The sequence below is a fragment of the Physeter macrocephalus genome, chromosome 2 (assembly GCF_002837175.3).
Source record: "Physeter macrocephalus isolate SW-GA chromosome 2, ASM283717v5, whole genome shotgun sequence".
NCBI lineage: Eukaryota > Metazoa > Chordata > Mammalia > Artiodactyla > Physeteridae > Physeter > Physeter macrocephalus.
Genome location: NC_041215.1, coordinates 18,684,224 through 18,705,526, shown reverse-complemented (window position 1 = coordinate 18,705,526; position 21,303 = coordinate 18,684,224). Strand labels below are relative to the sequence as shown.

The 21,303-nt window shown below is 59.6% G+C and overlaps 1 protein-coding gene across 1 annotated transcript; it reads left to right on the top strand.

Annotated features, from left to right (window-relative positions):
• Window positions 1-879: 879 nt before the first annotated feature.
• Window positions 880-20,162, top strand: ADAMTS10 (ADAM metallopeptidase with thrombospondin type 1 motif 10). Its single transcript, XM_024134480.3, has 26 exons — window positions 880-937; window positions 3,220-3,298; window positions 4,632-4,818; window positions 5,054-5,400; window positions 5,751-5,907; window positions 6,897-7,114; window positions 8,506-8,589; window positions 8,690-8,835; window positions 9,241-9,284; window positions 9,433-9,538; window positions 9,624-9,770; window positions 9,967-10,108; window positions 12,968-13,075; window positions 13,494-13,639; window positions 13,737-13,800; window positions 14,509-14,611; window positions 14,843-14,976; window positions 15,075-15,198; window positions 16,217-16,297; window positions 16,386-16,549; window positions 16,645-16,771; window positions 16,867-16,996; window positions 17,363-17,567; window positions 17,804-17,980; window positions 18,074-18,233; window positions 19,395-20,162. Exons 3-26 carry the CDS (start codon window positions 4,731-4,733, stop codon window positions 19,502-19,504), a joined length of 3,312 nt encoding a protein of 1,103 aa, XP_023990248.1. The 5' UTR covers window positions 880-937; window positions 3,220-3,298; window positions 4,632-4,730; the 3' UTR covers window positions 19,505-20,162.
• Window positions 20,163-21,303: the final 1,141 nt, after the last annotated feature.

Here is a 21,303-nt window from a genome sequence, read left to right as displayed (position 1 = left end):
AAACCCACAGGGCCACCCCCTCTCATGGAGCGTTCACTCGCCCCCCTCTCTGGCCTCAGTTTCCTCTTCTGTGAAATGGGACCAGCCAGGCCAAGCCCAGGCTCCGGGCTGGTCAAACTCCCAGAGGGGAGCGCTGGGAGGGCGGGGGCGAGTTGAGATGTATTCAGCCTCCCCGGGCACTGTGCCTGGCACACGGGAGGCGCCCAATAAATGCTTGTTTGAGCGAGGACTCGCCTTCAATAAATAACAGCTGTTGTGGACGCTGTGGATGCCGGCGAGGGAGTGGGCCCTCCCCTCCCCCACCCTCTTCCCCCATCCCCCTCTGGCCCCATTCCTGCCCCTTACCGCCCCCCGCCCCCGATTTTGCCTCCTCCTCCTTGCCCCGCCTCTTTCCCTTCCAACTTCCCCCTCCCCCAACCACCCCGTCCTCCTCTTCCTCCATTTCCCTTACCCTTACCCAATTCTCCCTCCCTCTCTAGCCCCCTACCCTAATCTTTCTCCCCTCCCCCCACCCTCCCCCCTCTTTCTCCCCGCCCGCCCCCCCCCCACCCTCCCACCTCTTTCTCCCCGCCCGCCACCCCCCCGCCGCCGCCCATTATCCCCGCCCCCACCGTATTTCACCCCCATCCTCCATCCCTGCCCCGCCCCCACGACTGGGCGCCTGTCCGGGCGGGGCCGCCCGAGCTCCCGGGTCCCTGGCTCGGGTCCAGCCCGCGGCCCTGCACCGGCGGCGGCGGCGGCGGCGGCGGCGGGCGGGGTCTTGGCGGCGCGCGGTTTGGGGGTTTTTTATAACCCTGGCAGGCTGCTCAGGAAGTGCCGTCCCCGCGCCCCCTCCCCCGGCCACGCCGCCGCGCTCGCTCCCTCCCTTCCTGCGCGTGGGCCGGCGAGACGGCGGCGGGGACTGCAGGCGGAGGCCCGGGCGGGCGGCCGGCCGCGGGTAACGGCGCGGGGCGGGGCGGGGGTGCGGGACTACGGGGGACTTTGTGTGTCCGCGTCGTCGCCCGGGGATGGCCGTGGGCCGCCGGACGATGGACGTCGGGCCACGGGGGTTGTGGCGGTGTGCGATGTCCCTAAGCGTGTGCGACACGCAACGCGCCCCTGAGTTCCTGGGAGCGCCTGTCTGGGTTTGTTTGCTCCGCGTGTGTGTGTGTGTGTGTGTGTGTGTGTGTGTGTGTGTGTGTGTGCATCCACGTCTGTATAAATGCCGTGTGTCTGCGCGTGTGTGGCTGTATGGAAATGTAAGTGCCTGGCTATGTTTGAATTTATGTGTGATTTGGGTGTTGTGTGTCTGCGGAAGTGTGAGTAAGCCAGTGTATGCACGCAGGTCAGCATCTCCTGGGTGTAAATGTCTGGATGAGGGTGTCTCTCCAAACATCTGCCGGTGTGTCTCCGTGTGTGTCTGAGTTTCATGCGTGTGTAAATGCCTGTGTGTACGTGCATCTGGTGGGTCTCAGGGTTTGGAGGACTTCGTGAATTTGTTCCTGGTCTGCTGTGAGTGTGGAAATGAGTGTGTACGTGTCTGTGCACGTAAGCCTGGGTGTGTGACTCTGGGTTGTGTGTGTGTGTGCACGTAGGTCTGGGGAATGTGTAGTTGTGTGTCTCGGATGTTGGTCTCAGGGTGTGAGTGTACTGAGTGTTGGGGGGTCCTTTGTGGGTCTGCGGCGTCTGGTTGTTGGTCCCCAGCCTCACAGGTGTGGTCACCCTCAAGTGTGTGTGCGTGCACGTCGTTGCCAATGTGTGTTTGTGTGTCTGGGTGTGGGAGTGGCGCCGCCCATTTCCCTTGAGTTGGTCATCGGGGCCACAACCGTCTGTCTCTGGGTGTCTCCAGCCATCAGCTCGGGGCCTTTAATTAGCGGCTGGTTGCGGACCCGCCGGGTGCCGGGCCCACTCCTCCTGCAGGCCGGGCCTTTGTCTGCTCTCCGGGCAGGGGCTGCCGCCTCTCCTGCCTGCCCAGCCAGATGTGCAGAGCCTGGGCTGGCCGGGCCTCTGCCTGGGCAGTGTCGGCCTCGGCCTCCGCAGGGAGGCTCCGCGGCCCTGTCCCCCAGCCCGGCCCTGGACGTCTGGGTGTAGAGCGGCAGATCCCTGCAGGATCCCGGGGATGGAATGGAGCCTCTGTTTCCAGAGGCTGTTTCCGCCGGCATTTCCTCCCCCACCTCCAGCGGGCTGGCACCCTCCCCCACGTTGGCCATCTCCCTCCTGCCTTCTAGGAGGGAGGGGCTGGAGGGAATGGCCAGGCCTGGGTACACACACACAAACACACTCTTACGGTCACACACAGGGTCACATGGGCAGACACACACAGTCACGTGGGCAGACACCACACACAAAGTCACATATACACAGTTACAGCCATACACAGTCATGGAGGTGTAGTCACCCGCACACATCCCAAGGGAGACCCCCAGCTGACATCCTGTGGCCCCCCCCACCCCCAGGCTCAGGCCCAGTAATCCTCTACCCACCCCCAAGCCTTCTTCCCCCCCACCCCAGAGCCACCAGTCTGTTCGTGGTCCCCTCAATGCCCAGAGCAGGTCATACCTCCCAGCCCCACCGTGGGCTGTACCACTGTTCCAGATTCTCTCCCCCTGGCCTCACCCCGGCAGACACCATGTACCTGTACGTCCCCCTCCAGACTCCTCCTGTCCTGCACCTCACCCACCACCTGTGCTGGGTCATTCTGCCCTCTCCTCCACACCCCACTTGAGCTAGAAGCACCAGAGGCAGGGGAGAGGTTGTAGGGGGGAGGGGCCCAGCTTCAGAGGACCGAGGTGAGGACTCAGAGGAGGGGGGAGCAGGAAGAGAGGCCAGGATCAGAGCCACAGAGCCACTGAGGGAGAGCTTCTGCACCAGGCCTGGTAGTATGGGAAGGAGGAGAGGGGCAGGACTGGGGGGCTGGGGGGCTCCAGCCTCACTTGCAATGAGAATGCTGCCGTCTCGGCATGGGGAGGGGTGTTAAGGCAGGAAGGGGCTCGAGGGACCCCGCCACAGAAGGGGCTTTGATCCCAGAGCTAGTCAAGGATGGAATAGGGGAGGGGAGGGGGAGGGGAGGGGACAGAAGTTGGAAGGAGGGAGGTGGGGATGGGGAGCTAGGAACGGAGGGAGGACGAAAGCCAAAAGGAGCATCACCAGGGCCGGGGAGAAGGGCAGGGTGTCCTCAGCGACCTTCTGAACTCCAGACCCAGCTGTGCTCTCCTCACTGCCCCCTCCCACCCTGTCCAGGCTCCCAGAAGAGGCACTGAGGCCCAGAGAGACTCACACACAGGTTCGACACCGTGCCACCAACTGAAGCCCCCCAAAGGTAAAAAAAAAAAAAAAAAAAAGAGAAACCCAAGGGATAAACATCAACCCATCTGCAATGAGCACCACAGTCATAGAGTGGGAGTGAGCTCCCCATAGCTGGAGGGGTCCAATCAGAAGTGGCCCCCAGGGGTGGGGTGGGGTGTCAGCTTCTAAGTCAGCATCTTGGAGGAAACCTGGCTCCATCTCTCAGGAGCTGAACTGCCCTGTTTGGGGATCGACTCTCAGACTTGGCCAGGCTGCAAAGAAAACAAGACAGTATGTGATTAAGGGGGAAATTGCACAGAGTAGGAGAAGGAGGGCGGAGACAGGAGGGGGGTGGAGGGTTTGGCACAGGGTGGTGGCCCAGAGTGGTGTCTGTGGCAGGCTGGCCTGGGGCAGATGCTGGAGAAACAGACCTGCCGGGCAGGCCTGGAGCTTCGAGGAGAAAGGAGAGGAAGCAGGACTAGGGGCCAGGCTGGAAATGTAGGATGGAGGAGAGGTCACGGGAACAGAGACCACGATGCAGGGGTTTGCAGCCCCGCTGGCGGGGTGAGTGGTGCTACCCGTGACAGAGAATCTGAAGGCAGGGCCCCCAGGGGGAAGGGGTGCCCCAAGCACTGGCCTCAGGTTTAATCTGGGTTGAAAATTTACGCTGACCAGTCTTCAAGTGTGTCCCAGGCCAGCAGCCCCTTGCTGCCCTCCTGCCCTGGCCCTTTGTGGTCCTGGGTCCACACCAAGCTCCTGCCTGCCCCTGGTCCTTTGCCCCTGCTGTTCCTCTGCCTGGACCAGTGCACTGTCTCCTGTCTCTTCACTTCTCATCCTTCCCACCTCTGCTTCCAAGCCTCCTGGTTATCTCTCATAAAGAACGTGTCTGGATCTGAATTACACGTCTTTTCGTTTACTTGTCTATCATCTGTCATTCCTGGGAGAGTGAGCCCCACGGGGTGGCGGGGGAGTGGGAGGGGAGGGACTGTATCCATATTACACACAGTCGCCACCCGATGAATGAATCCTCTGGGTTATTGCAGAAATGAAATGAGATGGCATGAACATGCTTGGCCAGTAGCTGGCACGTAGTAGGTGCTCATGGAGTCAAGGTCCCTGCCTGTCCTAAGAGCATACCGAGGATAGTGGGGAGGCGGGGGGAGGGGGGGACAGAGAGGCTACTGAGTAAGGAAATGCATTCAGAGTCTTCAAACCAGGGGCGTGGAGGGGGGGAACGTCATGGGCATCCCTGAGGCTGGGAGTGAAGGGCTGGCTGCAGGTGTCCTTGTCTCCCTGGTGAGGGACCTTGGCACTGGCTCTGCCCGGCACCAGGACCAGGCCCCGCTGACCCAGCTCTCCCATCCCAGGAGCCCGGTGATGCTGCCCAGGCTGTGAACAGGGAAGGCAGCGCTGTGGGGGCTGCTGGCAGCCGGGGCTGGGGAGAGACATGTGGACACGTGGCCTCTATGGCTCCTGCCTGCCAGATCCTCCGCTGGGCCCTCGCCCTGGGGCTGGGCCTCACGTTCGAGGTCACGCACGCCTTCCGGTCTCAAGGTAGGGGTGACTCGGGGGTAGTGGTGGGGACCGAGCAAGGAACTGAGGAGGGGTCAGTGCAGCTGGGATGGTGGTCATGGTGGGGTAGGCCCTGGGGTCAGTGAGGCCAGAGTCTTGCAGCAGGTGACCTGGATTCAGGATTCACTGAAGCCAGCATCATTTACCCTGCAGCCAAGCAGGCAGGACACGGGTCCTTCCCGGGGCCCACCCCCAAGCCTTTGACCCTCACCCACAGATGAGTTCCTGTCCAGTCTGGAGAGCTATGAGATCGCCTTCCCCACCCGAGTGGACCACAACGGGGCACTGCTGGCCTTCTCACCCCCAACCCCCAGGAGGCAGCGTCGGGGCACAGGGCCCCAAGCAGAGTCCCGCCTTTTCTACAAGGTGGCTGCACCTAGCACCCACTTCCTGCTGAACCTGACGCACAGCCCTCGCCTCCTGGCAGGGCATGTCTCCGTGGAGTACTGGACTCGAGAGGGCCTAGCCTGGCAGAGGGCCGCCCGGCCCCACTGCCTCTACGCCGGCCACCTGCAGGGCCAGGCCGGCAGCTCCCATGTGGCCATCAGCACCTGTGGGGGCCTGGTGAGTGGAGGGTTCTGGGCGGTAGGGGGAAATGCCCACGAGTTTGGGAGTTAAGAGAAACACTTACATAGGTCAGAAAAGGAATCACAGTGGAAGTTTTGTAAACATTTCGAGCTAATCGAAAGGATTAGCTATTTTAAGGTGCAGCTAAAGCAGTACGTAGAAGAAAATGTGTAGCCTTAGGTCAGGCTAAAAATTAATGAGCTGAACATCGAAGAAACTGAAAAAGGAATAGCAACATAAACCCAGTAAAATAGAAGGAATGAAATCATAAAGACAGAGATAGGGTCCCAGGGGTCCTGGGAACCAGAACCTGACCCGAGCCCTCTGTCCCACTTCCCAACCCCCAGCATGGACTGATTGTGGCAGATGAAGAAGAATACTTAATCGAGCCCCTGCAAGGTGGGCCCAAGGGGCACCGGGGCCCAGAGGAGAGTGGTCCCCACGTGGTGTACAAGCGTTCCTCCCTGCGTCACCCCCACCTGGACACAGCCTGTGGAGTGAGAGGTACATCTGTCTGGGGCTGGGCAAAGGGGCTGCACAATGTCTTTGCCTTGAGGCAGAGGTAGATGGCGGTGTCCCTCCATCCGGAAGGTCAGCAGGCAGCTACATCAGGGAGCAGTGCACACAGTCAGCAGGGCAGTAGACAGTGGAACAGCGCATCCATCACTGCCGTAGTCCGATGGCCCAACAGTGAGTGAGGCAGGCAGCTGGACAGCCAGGCAGATGCTCAAGTGTAAAACCATCCATCTCTAGGATTATTGTCTGATCAGACAGTTAAGCAGCGGGATGGTGGTAACCAGTGTTGGGGCAGTTGCACAAGGAAAATACCAGGAGACCTTAGCCACCCTTCGGAGGATCAGATTTACAACCAGACTTGGCAGGAGGACAGTTGTAACATCAGACATTTAGGGAATGGGAAAGTAAGGAAGCTAGCTAGACGACAGAAGATTCCCCAGGACAGTTGTACAGCTAAAAAAATGATCTCTGTCCAGTGGAAATGCAGAGCCACTGGAACATTGAATTAGTTGCATAATCCGAGAGTCCCAGAGTAGCACACCGTGACAGACACACAACCACAGTGGATTGTAGAAGCAGAAAAGTGGATGGTGTCACAATTGGACAGTCACTGGGACAGCCAAGCAATAAGACCGTCAGGCAGGTGGATTGTTTTACAGCCAGACAGTTGGCAGCAGGGTGAGTAAAAAGTTGCACAGTCAGAAGGCCAGGGAGCCATACAAACACACAGTTCTGGCAGTGAGGCCGGCTGCTACACACATCCATTTGAGCAGTGAAATTGTCGGGAAGTTGCACGGTCATGTTGATTGTCATGGGATGCTGGGCGGCTGTTCAACCAACCAGTTTGGCAGTGAGACAGCCACATCATTGTAGAACCAGCAGCAAAAGAATGAGCTATTTGACAGCCAGATGAATCATCAGACAGGGAGTTGGACAATCAGAGCAAGCAGCAGAATGACCAGAAATTGTCCATCCAGATGAGAAACCGTGGAAGGGGCGGCCTTGGTGGCTGCGCACCCTGAAACCGCCACCTGCCTGGCCCCTCGGGAATGAAACAGAGCGCGGCCAGCCAGGCCTGAAGCGCTCGGTCAGCCGAGAGCGCTATGTGGAGACCCTGGTGGTGGCTGACAAGATGATGGTGGCCTACCACGGGCGCCGAGACGTGGAACAGTATGTGCTGGCCATCATGAACATTGTAAGTGCCTCCCCCTCCCTGGGCGTGGAGCCCCAAGAACATAGAGCTCGCTCCAGAGGTTAGGAAAAGGGGTGTCACCATCCCCCCCCCCATCCCTGACCTGAGGCCAGTGAAACAGAATGGAGAGGGGACAGGGTAAGTGAGAAAGGAGGGCTTTTTGTGGCCAGGAATGAGAAGAAGCAGCCTAGCACAGTGGCTAGAAGCATGGACTCGGGAGCAAACCAGCCTGGCCTGAAATCTCAGCTATGCCGCTTTGGAACTGTGTGCCCTTGGACAAGTTACTTTGCCTCTCTGCCTTGGTTTACCCATCTGTAAAATGGGTATAATAATAGTACTGACTTCATAAGGCTAAGGTGGATGCAGTGAATTGCTAAAGCTTCAAACAGCACCTAGCGCACAGTAGGTGCCCTGTAGTTATTTGCTGTATAAAAAAATAAAGGGGCGACTTGCAGGTACTTGCTCAGGTTAGCAGCACACACGTGGGTGCGCGTCTGTCTGCACGCAGGGCTCACCGAAGCGCCTACCTATAAATTCACACAGGCTGACCTGGCTGACCCACGCTCACTTAGAGACAGCAGCCATCCTAGATCTTGATCAAGACTGTGGACCTCTCTGAGCCTCAGTTTCTGCCTCTGTAAAATGGGGTTATACTAGTATCTGTCACAAAAGGGTAAGAGATAGTGAGAGGGAAGCCAGCTAGAGCACTTGGCACGTAGTAAGGGCTTGACGTGTGATGCTGTTGTTCCACTAAAGCAAAAAGGGAAGACAAGAAGTGTAGCGCAGACAGATAGCCCATCATGTTGACATAACTTCATATCTGATACCCCTGCTTTCTGCCCAGGACCCACCTTCCTCCCTTGGGCTTCCAAAGTTCCCTCAGACCTGCCAGGGTTTCTGGGGGTTTCCACATGGGACAGTGATGGCTCAGGGCTCCAAGGTCATTGCACAGGGTGGCCTCCATCATCTGTGCCCACTCACCCCTGGGCACTTCCTCCTCCCCTCTGACCACTGTCTCCAGAGCTTCCTGCCCCCACACTTCCACCTTCCGGTGGTGATGCTCAAACTGGTACCTTCAGACAGTATGGAACGAGGCCAGATGTGCACATCCTTTAGGCCATCTCTGGGCAGAGGCAGCTGGCGGGTGGGCAGGGAGGGGGGAGGACAAGTAGACAGACAAGCTGAGCCGGGTGGGGGTGAGTTGGAAAGAAACGCACCGGCAGGCAGGCTTAGCCAGACTTGAATTCCACTGCCAGCGCCTACCAGCTATGCATCCTAACCAGCTGAGCATCAGTAGGTACTAGATTGAAGCAAGCTGTTGTCATCGTTTCACTTTTTGTTTTCTACCCTGGGCCTCTCTTAAGACTCGGTCTCTCTTGTTTCTTGGAGGTCAGGTTGCCAAACTTTTCCAGGACTCGAGTCTGGGAAACATCGTTAATATCCTGGTAACACGCCTTATCCTGCTCACGGAGGACCAGGTGCGCGGGGTGGGCGGGGGCCACCTTCCCCTGCACGCCAGCGCTGCCCACCTTCCCCTGGGTGGCTGGTACCCATGTACCTCTCTCTGTCCACCCTCAGCCCACCCTGGAGATCACCCATCACGCCGGGAAGTCCCTGGACAGCTTCTGTAAGTGGCAGAAATCCATCGTGAACCGCAGCGGCCATGGCAATGCCATTCCAGAGAACGGCGTGGCCAACCATGACACAGCCGTGCTCATCACGCGGTGAGGGCCGGGGACGGCTCCAGCAGGACTTGAGCCGGGGGACGAGTGGTCCAGGGGACTGTCCAGGTCTAAGCAGGGATCACTTCTGCTGAGAGACGGAAGAGGCCGGGACTGTGCAGGGGAGCCAGGGACGGGGAGGGGCTGCTGGGAGCCTGAGAATGTGGGGAGGCGGGTGTGGGGCTGTTCGGACACTGACACATCCTTCACTCACTCTGTCCTTCGTTCAGTCGGTCATTCATGCACCCCGGCATCTCCAAGGCCAGCTGGGGGAAGAGCATGAAGCTTCAGTTCCGAGGCAGGGCACGCTTCCCAGGCAGGGCTCAGCCACCAGAGACAGGCAGGATGGTAGCCGCGGGGCTTAGGGAGTCAGCCCAGCCCCCTCACGGCCGCCCTCTCCTTCCACAGCTATGACATCTGCATCTACAAGAACAAACCCTGCGGCACACTAGGTACCCGGGTCCCCTAGGTTTCAGGCATGTCTGAAGGCAGTGGGCTGGGTGACACTGGCCCTGGTGGGGGTGGGGACCTGGCAGAGCGGACAGGGTCGAAGACGCAGCCCCGAGCCCCCAGCCCCAGCCCCACACGCCCATTTCCCAGGCCTGGCCCCCGTGGGCGGGATGTGTGAGCGAGAGAGAAGTTGTAGCATCAACGAAGACATCGGCCTGGCCACGGCATTCACCATTGCCCACGAGATCGGACACACGTGAGGCGGGGACAGGGGAGGGGGCAGGCGGGAGGAGCCGGGCAGGTCCCTCGACACCCGGCAGAGCCGCCGCTCCTCTCCCCAGGTTTGGCATGAACCACGACGGCGTGGGGAACAGCTGCGGGGCCCGTGGCCAGGACCCGGCCAAACTCATGGCCGCACACATCACCATGAAGACCAACCCGTTTGTGTGGTCCTCCTGCAGCCGTGACTACATCACCAGCTTTCTGGAGTGAGGACCTACCTGCCTGTCCCACCCAGGGACACACACTCATGTTGGGGGAGGGGAGGACCTCTGGAAATCAGGGCTGCTTCTGAGAAGGGTCATGTGCTCACAGGGCTGCTCGCCGGGACCCCCACCTGGCTGGGGCCTCTGAGCTCTTGGCCTGCAGCCCTCCAGCGTGACAGCTGCTTTCTTCTCACCACAGCTTGGGCCTGGGGCTCTGCCTGAACAACCGGCCGCCCAGACAGGACTTCGTGTACCCAACAGTGGCCCCCGGCCAGGCCTATGATGCAGACGAACAATGCCGCTTCCAGCATGGAGTCAAATCGCGTCAGTGTAAATACGGGGTAGAGAGAGCCTTCCTGCTTTCCTTCCTGGGAGGGGAGGGGGCCGCCACCACCAGGGTGGGGGGGCCACAGGGGGTGGGAAACTCCATGTGGGCACCCCACACACAGGCAGTGGGGGTGGGAGAGCTGGGAAAGGAAGTGAGCCTCAGTGGGGGATGGGAGGACAGCGGTGCATGGGGTTATACGAGTGTCACGCACAGTCACAATGCTCGGGTACAAGAATGTGATCTCCTGGTTCTCCAGACCCCGGTTTTGGGGACTGAGCTGGGGAGAGCCTGGGGGTCCACCTTCTGCTGCAGCAGGACTGAAGTCCCAAGATCCCTAACTGGGCCATTTTTAACAAAACATCCAGATTTGGTAGAAATAGTTTCCCTGGGGATGAACCATCTTCCCCACTTGGCAAAAAACTGGAGAGATCCTTCTAGGGATACCCTGTCTTCATTCCCTCCATCCCCCACTGACTGGTTCACAAGATCTCTTGGCCCCAGTCCTTAGCTGGACAAGCTCTGAGCCTCCTGATCACTCCCCACTCTTGCTTGAGGATTATACTCAGCTCCCAAAGCCCCATCCACCCATAGAGAAGTGAGCTGGGGATGCCACTCCCAGCTCCCCCGAGGAAGCTGGTGACCCTCTTCAGCCACCAGGGACCACCGGCTCATGTGGGGTCTGCCCCTCCATTGCCTGCCTCCCCCAGTTCCCTGAACACACCCCCTAACTCCTCACAGCCTCAGCCTTAGTAGCCCAGACGCAGTCCCAATTCTCCACACCCTCAAGACTCAAAAAGATCAGCTTGAATGACTTGTCCAAGCTAAGGCCATGTTAACTCAAAACAGGGAGCAGGCAGCTGTTAAAATGCCCTCACTTTATTCCAGTGCAAGACAAGGAGACAAACACTGGATCAATTCATATTTAACCCACTCTCAGCACCCCACCCCGACCCAACTTGGCTGGTAACTACAGCTCCCTCTAATGAATTCCTAAAGAATTCAGAAGGTACTCTTGAGCATCTGCTGTGTCCCAGGTATCCTAACGATGACAACGATGGCTGACATTTATTGAATGCTCACTGTATGCCAAGCATGTGATAGGTATCATCTCAGTCAAACTCCTGACAACCCTATTGTCCCCACATTGCAGAAGAAGGGACTGAGGCATAAGGAGGATGCCTTGCCCAAAGTCACCATTTGAGAACATGACAGAGCTGGGATTGGAATCTAGGTTTCTCTATGAATCTAAATTTTATAAAGGGGTGGGTAAGTGGAGAAAGTGCCAGATTATCAAGCACGGACCACTGCTGGCTGTATGTTGAATTGATTCTTCCTTTTATTTTTCCAAGGAACATCTTCCTGGCCCTCCTGGCAAAGGGGTAAATTATTGACTACATGTAAATCAGTTAATATGTGTAAAGAGCTGGGCCTGGTGCCTGGTGCAGAGATAGTTGTGGTCTTATTACTCCATAACAGGGTGTTTATGCAAGCCCTTTCATATCTACTCTGTTACATGCCCCTCAGCCATACGTAGACAAGGCCCATCTTAACAGATGAGGCCCAGAGAGGGGAAATGTGTTGCAAGTCAGTGGTGGAGTTGAAGTCTCCCAGAGTGGCCCAGGACTCATTCATATATACCATAGCACCTCCTTGTGGAGAGGAGGAAGAGCAGGACTGGATTAGGCAGTTCTCTTTAAGAGGTGTCAGAAGTGGGATCAGGGCCTGTGATATTTCTACAAATGGCCAGGAGAACATAAGCCAAGTGAAGCCAGCAAACCAGGCTGAGTTTTTAGATGAGAAGTATCCTCTGAGGGAGCAGGTTTGAGGACAACCCTCCAAACTTCTCGCGTGTGTGCAGGTGTCTCTCAGAGGCTAACACAGGAGAGTTCCTTCTTACAGCCATTGCTCAGTCCAATCCCAAATCTTCAAAGTTTAGAAGGATCGGGTTCTAAGAGAAGGTTACATGTGATTGTAAAAGGGGGACAGAAGGATCTTCGCTTCTCAGAGGAAAGACCCTGGGATATGCAGCAGGATGTAGGCTAGAGGGTCAAATTTGGCCACACCTGAACCCAGTGGGGCTTGTCCAGGGGTATTAATTAACCTGAACCTAAAGGATCTGAGTGACTCCCTGGGACTGGTCCAGCCTCCTGCCATGGACAGGACCTGCTGCCAGGGTCTGGGCCAGCCCAAGTAAGACTCAGGAAGAAGATGGGCTGATTTTTCACTGGGAGAGCTAGAGGAACTTTCCACATAAACCCAGCCTGCCCTTATCCCTTCTCAACCCTCCATAGATTAAAAGCTTTGGGAGCCTCCCCAGTTTAGGTGGGGGCAACAATGAGAGCTACCAGCTGGAAAAAGAATTAGAGACAGGGCCCTTGACCTGAGCCATCATCAGGCCTGATTTTTCAACCACTGCTCTTGGGTGAGCTGCTTTGCCCATTCTAAAAATCCTTCCTCTTCATTTCTCAGCAGGTCCCAAGGTTTCTCCTAGAAACTTGGGAGGTGCCACGGGTTGAACTGTAGAGGAATTAGATCATAGACGCTGCGATCAAAGTTCTAGGTTAGGATCCAGACTAACCCTTAGTAGCTGTGTGACTTCTAGCGAGTGACCTTACCTGGCTGAGCCTTGGTTTTCTCATAGTAAAATGGGGATTGTAGTGCCTAAGGGAGTTTGCGGCACTCCTAGGTGTTTTATAAGTGCTGCTTACAGGCAGAGGAGAGGTCCCAGCCCATGCCCCCGCAAGGGGTTGCAAAAAGAGACCCAGGAAAGGAACGCTGGGGCCCCACTGTCAGCCGGCAGTGAGCGGGTCGCCTCGGTCCTCCCAAGGCTGGTGGGAGGGGGGCGAGCCTGAGCGGGCGCCTTGGCCCGCAGGAGGTCTGCAGCGAGTTGTGGTGTCTGAGCAAGAGCAACCGGTGCATCACCAACAGCATCCCGGCCGCCGAGGGCACGCTGTGCCAGACGCACACCATCGACAAGGGGGTGAGCGCAGGCCGAGAGCCTCCACACCCCCACCACCACCACCACCACCCCCAGACCCCTCCATCGGCTTTGGCCACGCCTACTGCCTGTAAGCCCCACCCCTGGCCCGAGGCCACACCCGCTCCCAAGCCATGCCCTGCACGTTCGTCCCAACACTAGCTTCACCACCCGTTCGGGACCCTAAGCTCAGGCCACGCCCCTTCTTTGAACAGCGTCTCTCCCTAGCCAAGCCCCCATATTGCCGGACAGAATCCCGGTCTTCGGGCCCCACCTCCGTCCCCCACCCCCTCCCGCTTTCGCTCCACCTCAGGAGGGCTCAGACTTCCGGCTGGGGGGCTGGGGTGGGGGTAGGATTGAGCGCCAAGTCCCAGAGAGTCCGCAAAGCCCGACTCACCCCTCCCCTTCATCCCACCCGCAGTGGTGCTACAAGCGGGTCTGCGTCCCCTTCGGGTCGCGGCCGGAGGGCGTGGACGGCGCCTGGGGTCCGTGGACCCCGTGGGGCGACTGCAGCCGGACGTGCGGCGGCGGCGTGTCCTCCTCCAGCCGTCACTGCGACAGCCCCAGGTCAGCCGTCAGGCCCCAACGCCGGGGGAGCGGGGCGGGTGGTCCTTGCCCCCTACTCCCCCTGCTCCATTTCTTTGTTGTCCACCCCCATTTCCAGGCCGACGATCGGGGGCAAGTACTGCCTGGGCGAGAGACGGAGGCACCGTTCCTGCAACACCGATGTGAGTCCCCCCAGGATCCCAAGCCGGGTACCGTTGGCCCCTCTTACACGCGGGAAAAGAAAGGCATACATCAGCTTCCAACGAGCCCGGGCCAGCTGGCCACCGTCTCCTCGGGAAACCTGCAGCGGCCACCCCCTCCTTTCCCGGACCTCCCTACACCAGCCCTGGGCCCTGTCTCCTTCCAACTCTTCACACTTTTGCAGTAGATGCGTGTCCCACCTGGAAATAACTGCTTGGCCCCTGACAACCCTCTCCAGTGCTCCTCCCTTTACTGCCCAATTTCCCCCAAAAGCCCTGCTCCTGCCCCAAAGCTGACCCGAGCTCCTTGCCCCAAAATCCAGTGGCCAAGTTTTCGTCCCCTGCTTGCACTGCCTTCTGACCAAGGACCACAGTCTCCTGTCCAACACTCCCGTCCACACGTCCCCCACACTTGCGAAGAGCGGGCCTTGCTCCTTTCTAAGCCGGCTCTCTCAAGGCCCCATGGTCTGAGACCAGAAACCCAGGTGTCATTCTCAGCTTGCCCACGAACTCTAAACCTACTCCCATCTCAGACACCACCACCCCCCCGCCCCGGCCGCCTCCTTGCCTCCAGCCTCACTCCTCCAACCCACCACTGCTCAGAACATTAGTTCTCCGGCCCCTGGCCTCTGCCCTAACTGCATCCCCCACAACACCTGGCCTCCCTACTTCTCCCTTTTTGTGCCCCAGGACTGTCCCCCAGGCTCCCAGGACTTCAGGGAAATGCAGTGCTCTGAATTTGACAGTGTCCCCTTCCGTGGAAAGTTCTACACGTGGAAAACGTACCGGGGAGGTGAGCAGGGGACTCAGAAGGCCTTGGGGCAGTAAGGGGGCAGCCGCAGGTGGAGACCACATCGTGGGGTCTGCTCTGAGCCCTCCCCTCACCCAAGGAGCCAGAGCGCCCGGGATGTGGCTCAGCAGCGCCTCGACCGAACACCGGGAGGCCCCTCTCCCTCTGTCCAACCTGCCTGTCCTTGTTGGGTCTGGGGTCTGGCCCTCGGTCTGATGGGGCCGTGCCCCCCAGGGGGCGTGAAGGCCTGCTCGCTCACGTGCCTAGCAGAAGGCTTCAACTTCTACACGGAGAGGGCGGCGGCTGTGGTGGACGGGACGCCCTGCCGCCCAGACACAGTGGACATTTGTGTCAGCGGCGAGTGCAAGGTGGAGGGGACTCCCCGCGAGAGGGGAGGGGAGAGGGGGCCGGAGGTGGAGGGGGGCGGCTCCCTGACTTGCCCCACGCACACCACTGCCCTCCCCAGCACGTGGGCTGCGACCGGGTCCTGGGCTCTGACCTGCGGGAAGACAAGTGCAGAGTGTGTGGGGGTGATGGCAGCGCCTGCGAAACCATCGAGGGGGTCTTCAGCCCAGCCTGGCCTGGAGCCGGTGAGAGGCCCCCCCCTCCCAGCTTCCCTTTCATACTCCCCACTTGGTGGCTGGGGGCGGGACTTGCCCCACCACAGTAGCCAAGATCAGCAAGTCTTCAGAGCCAAGGGCCCAGTGGGGTGTAAGGGACCCCAAGAGGTCCTGGACGTGATGCCCCAGGTCAGGGTCAGGGACTGGCTTGGGCTTTTGGTGCCTAAAGCTCGGCAGTTAAAGTGTCCAAGGGGGTGGGGGCCTAAATCTCTCCCCTGCCCCATCCTGAGGGCCTCAAACCGTCTCTTGAGGGGGCAGGTGCCTGAGCCTCCAAGGAGGCTGAGGGACCCTCTGTGCTAGACCACAGAGCTTCCTAGGGGTGGGGATAGCTGCAGGGTGTGGTGATCTTGAATGTCTCCCAACCTTGGGCTGAAGGGAAGAGACCCCAGTGAGGTGGGAGAGGGGAGATGGGCTTAAGGGACCAAACACACACTGAGGGCCAAGTGTGGAGTTCAGGGGACAGTCTGGGGGTACAGATAAACCAGGACTCATGGGGGACACAGGTGGGCAGGGATAGAGGGTTCACAGGGGCCCAAGATCATCCAGGCTGAAAGTGATGGAGCTCACTGCAAACCTGACTCTGACCGCTAAAACCGCCAAGTCACCCTGTGTGGGTCAGGGCCCCGCGGTGCCCCCTTCCCCCTGCCCGAGCCCAGCCCTGCTGCTTGTTGGGGGGTGGGGGGCGGGTCGGACCACTTTGATGGCTTGAGAGGTAAGAAAGTGTGGGTTCAAATCCCAGCCCAGCCACTTCCTAGCTGTAAAACCTGAGCAATTTGTTTTGTCTCTCTTGAGCCTCAGTTTTGTCATCTGTAAAGTGGGTGTGATGACACATCTAACTTCACAGGGTCAGAGCTGCCAATGAGGTGGCATGTCTCTGTAAGTGCTCAGCATGGTAATGGTTAGTTGTTATCATCAGGGACCAGGAATGGGGGAGACAGGCAGGTGCAGGGAAGGGCCAAGTGGGTGACATCTGAGCTCCACTGTCCAGGGTACGAGGAAGTCGTCTGGATCCCCAAAGGCTCCGTCCACATTTTCATCCAGGACCTGAACCTCTCCCTCAGTCACCTGGGTGAGCCAGAGGTGGGAGGATGAGGACTGGGGGTCAGCAGGGGCGGCGTCAGCGTGGCTGGGGTTCTGACCCCTATGCTGTCCCCCAGCCCTGAAGGGGGACCAGGAGTCCCTGCTGCTGGAGGGGCTGCCTGGGACCCCCCAGCCCCACCGCCTGCCCCTGGCCGGGACCACCTTTCAGCTGCGACAAGGGCCGGATCAGATCCAGAGCCTAGAAGCCCTGGGACCCATTAACGCATCTCTCATCGTCATGGTAACGGCAGGGCTGGGAGCAAGGTGCAGGAGGACATTAGCATCCTTGTGGGGCCTCGAACTTGATTTCCATTTGATCCCCACCTACAACCCCAGGTGCTGGCCCGGACTGAGCTGCCGGTCCTCCGCTACCGCTTCAATGCACCCATCACCCGAGATGCACTGCCTCCGTACTCCTGGCACTACGCGCCCTGGACCAAGTGCTCGGCCCAGTGTGCAGGCGGTGAGGCCGGGGCGGGACGGGGTGGGGCAGGTTCTGGTCACCAGGCTGACCTTCTGGGTCGGGCAGGGCTGAGCGCACCTCTCGCCCGTCCCCAGGCAGCCAGGTGCAGGCTGTGGAGTGCCGCAATCAGCTGGACAGCTCAGCCGTGGCTCCGCACCACTGCAGCGCCCACAGCAAGCTACCCAAGAGGCAGCGCGCCTGCAACACAGAGCCCTGCCCACCCGAGTGAGTGCCTGCCAGGGTGCAGGGTCGGGATGGCAAGCACTGGAGTGACGGGGCGACAGGGATCAGAGGAGTGGGTGCCCCCTAAGGTGAGGTCAGGGTTCTCCCGGAGTCAAAGTCAGAACAATGGTGCTCCCTGGCCAAGTCCAGGTAATCATCTCCCCTTGGGGTTGATGCGCCTGCCAGCCCCCAATGTGGGTGCAGAATAAAGTTGTTCTGAGTTCGGGGTGTAGGGCACGGGAGCAACAGGCATCCCCGTGCCAGCTTCCACAATGATGTTAATTGTTGGGGAGGAGGAGGATCTGCTCGTGCCCCAAGCTCAGCGTGGCCTGCCCGGCGTACTGTCTCAGACTGCCCCTCCCCCGACAGCTGGGTCGTAGGGAACTGGTCGCGCTGCAGCCGCAGCTGTGATGCGGGCGTGCGCAGCCGCTCTGTCGTGTGCCAGCGCCGCGTGTCGGCCGCCGAGGAGAAGGCGCTGGACGACAGCGCTTGCCCGCAGCCCCGCCCACCGGTACTGGAGGCCTGCCACGGCCCGGCCTGCCCTCCGGAGTGGGCCGCCCTCGACTGGTCGGAGGTCAGCCGCCCCTTCCCGCCCTGTGCAGAGCAGGGAGGGGCCTGGGTTGCCCATGTCGGGTGCACACTGAGGCGCCCCCCCGCTCCCGCTAGCCCTAGTGAGCCCCGCCCCCCGCGTGACCGGTCCAAAGTTAGCTGTACCGTCCTCACCTCCCGGCGGACCAGCATCCTTCCCACTCCTTGTGTGAGCGGGGAGGGAGGAGCCCACTGAGCATGAAACGCCCCCTCCAACTGCAGTGCACCCCCAGCTGCGGGCCGGGCCTCCGCCACCGTGTCGTCCTTTGTAAGAGCGCAGATCACCGCGCCACACTGCCCCCCACGCACTGCCCGCCCGCGGCCAAGCCGCCGGCGACCATGCGCTGCAACCTGCGCCGCTGCCCGCCGGCCCGCTGGGTGGCGGGAGAGTGGGGTGAGGTAGGCGGGCGCGCCCTGCCGGGCGGGAACCAGGGCACGGGTGGCAGGGTGGGTGGCCGTGCTGGGCTGCGGCTCATCCGCGACTCCCCACAGTGCTCCGCGCAGTGCGGCTTCGGGCAGCAACAGCGCCCGGTGCGCTGCTCCAGCCACACAGGGCAGCCCTCACGCGAGTGCGCGGAGGCCCTGCGGCCCCCGGCCACGCAGCAGTGCGAGGCCAAGTGTGACAGCGCGCCCCCCGGGGACGGCCTGGAAGGTATGTGAGGCGGGGAGGGAACCAGGAGGGTCCTGTCCAGAGGAAGCCATAGATAGGAGAGCTGGGGCTCCGGACCGTTGGCCCTAGAGCTTCTGCAACCACGGAAGTGCCTTTCTCTGTCTTCTCCAGACCATCTTTCACCATCCCCTGCCTGCCAACATGTATTAGGTGCCACTGTGTGCCAGGCGTTGTAGGCACCTGATTTTTCTGGGGGCCCAAACTCAGGTCATTCCTCCAGCCACCTCCATGACCTTCACCTTGATCATCTCCATCTATAACATTATCTGCCCGATATTTTTCTTTAAATCAGTTTCTCAGCCTCAGGCACCATTGATTGGGGCCAGATGATTCCTTGTCACGGGGGCTGCCCTATGCATTGTCGGGGGTTCAGCATCCCTGACCGCTACCTGCTGCATGCCAATAGCACCCCTCCTCCCCGTGGTGAAAACTGAAAAATGTCTCCAGATATCACCAAATGTCCCCTGGGAGGCAAAATCGCATCTCCTTGAGAACCACTGCTTTAAATATACCCATTTTTTCCTACCTAAGTAAATTTATATTTCATAGAGAGCAGTAGGTTACTTACTGAAGGCACCGGAACCAAACTGCCTGGATTCACCTTCCACCTCTGTGCCTTCGTATTCTCATCTATCAAGAGGCGTTTAATATATTCACTTGAGGGAGTGCCGTGTTAGGGAGAGGGACGAAAATAATCCACGTGAAGCCCTTTATTAGCACCGGGCCCTGTCATACATCATTAACTGCTAACTGGGAACCCTGGTCCATTGTCATGAACAGACTGTCAATTACCCTGAACACAAACTACACAAATACCCTGAGAGGAGTGACTGCTCTGGAGCTCAAGGTCCTCAGCCCGTTACAAAGGGAAACGAGCAAGGATTACAGCTCCAAACAGATAATTGGAAAAGGAACGCTTTTCTCGCGATGTAGCACGGTGTCCGAGCCTCAGACCTGCACTTCCCTCCCAACATCCTCAAAACAACCTAATGACATAGTTACTGGTATAAAGCCCCCTTTGAGAGGTGAGGAAACCGAGGCACAGAGGAGCTAGGGAGCGCTGTGCAGCCTGCGGTCGCGCCGCCGCCGGAAGGGGTGCTGAGACCTGATTCCCCTCACCTACTCTTCTCCCGCCCCCTCCAGAGTGCAAGGATGTGAACAAGGTCGCCTACTGCCCCCTGGTGCTGAAATTTCAGTTCTGCAGCCGAGCCTACTTCCGCCAGATGTGCTGCAAAACCTGCCAAGGCCGCTAGAGGGCGCACGGTCCTCGGAGCCAAGGCTGGGGGCCGGCTGGGGATGGGGGTGGGGCGACCAGGCCTGCAGCTGGCCAGCCTGAAGGAACCCGAGGGGGCAGGAGCTGGGAGTGAAGGGTGAGACGGAGCCGGAAGTTATTTATTGGGAACTCTTGCGGGGCTCCTGGCTGAGGGGGATGGAGAGGGGCTGGCCACGCCCACGGCCCCTCCTTTGCCCGTCTCCCAGTTCAGAATGAGACCCCCTCCCGGGTGGGTTTGAGGTGGGAACAACTGTTCGCCCTAGTGCTCTTGCCACCCACCCTTAGGGAGACCCCCAGCACAACCCCCGCCTTTGATCGGAATATGTACTGTGAAGAGTGGGGGTGGGGAGGGGGTCAGCCGGTGCCCTGCCCCCCCGCCCCAGCACTGCCCTACCCCTCCACTCTGAGCTGGGGGGGAATCTATGTCCGCCACGGGGGAGGGGATTAGCACGACCTCCCTGACACCCTCCGCCTAACCAGACCAGCTACAGGGGGAGGCAGAGCTGGGAAGATCCACCCCATCCTGTGCCCTGCCTGCCCCAGGGGGACCATGTCATCCAGGCCACCCCCATCATGGTGCTACAGGCCCTGCCCTGGGGCCCACACACCCCTCGCCAGGAAGCCCTACATCAATAAAGTTCTGTCTTGTGTAGATTTCCGTGCGTGGGTGTGGGTGTGTCAGTGAGACTGGGTCACATTCAGCTGTCCCCTACCCCCATCCTGGCAGCGACCACAGCCCCCCACAGGTCGGCCCCAACAGGCCAAAGGAGACTTGTACCAACACAGACTAGAACCCAGTGATTTTAGGTCAAAAATATAGCTTCTCACGGAGGCGCTCAAAGCAACACAACCTGGCGCCTGCTTTTCCAGCCACCCCACTCGCTGTAACTCTGCAGGCTCCAGTCATGCTGGACTCCTGGAAGTTCCTCCATCTCCCCACCATCTTCCCATCTTGAGGCCTTTGCTACAGCTCTTTCCTCTGCCAGGTGTACCCTCCCCTTGCCTCTTCACCTAGTTAACTCCAACTCACCTCTCAGCACAAACATCGCCTCCTCCCAGAAGCCTCCCCTGACGCCCTCAACAAGGTGGGGGGTCCTCCAGACTCCACTCCTAGTGGCTGGAAGCATTGCTGAGGTTTGCGGAAGCCAAGCCAGTCGGTTGAGCAAACTTGCGCAGGAGGTCCAGGGAGAAACGGGCCTCTCCCCAGATGTGGCCACTAGGGGGCGCCGCGGCGTGCCAGCCTCCAGGCAGGGTGTGGTGTGCTGCCGGGAGCCCAGGGATACCCCTGGCCGCAGCCCTCCCTGCCAGGCTCACCCAGGGTCGGCTTCTGCCCCCGCCACCTCCTCGATGTGTATCAGATGGCAGCCTCTAGGAACTGCCATTTCCTGCTGGTCTCCTAAAGATCCGGAGATGGGCCCACACTTGGAACTCACGTGTGCCAGGTGCCGCCGTTTTACGATGACAAAATGGGGAGATCCGGAAGTAACGGAGCTGGGGGTCATTAATTCCAGGTGTGACATCCGAAGTCTGGGACCTTCCAGGTGCCCTCGGTTCTCGGTACCCGCCACTCCTGCTGCCCTCCCCTTGACACAAACACACCTGCCTCCCGAGGTCCCTTCTGGAGGAAGGACCAGCCGAAGCGGCTCTGGAGGTGGGAGTTTGCTCAGGGATGCCCAGAGGAGACATCCGTCCGAAGTGGTTTCGAAGCCCGGGAAGGAGCAGTCAGTCCTGCAGCCAGCTGACCTGCAGTGCGGTTTGCTGCAGCCGCGTCCCAGGGGA

Coding starts and splice junctions, on each gene's coding strand:
- ADAMTS10 (XM_024134480.3), top strand. CDS start 4,731: ATGGCTCCTGCCTGCCAGATCCTCCGCTGGGCCCTCGCCCTGGGGCTG. Junction 5,401..5,750: donor TCAGCACCTGTGGGGGCCTG/GTGAGTGGAGGG, acceptor CCCAACCCCCAG/CATGGACTGATTGTGGCAGA. Junction 5,908..6,896: donor CACAGCCTGTGGAGTGAGAG/GTACATCTGTCT, acceptor TTGTCCATCCAG/ATGAGAAACCGTGGAAGGGG.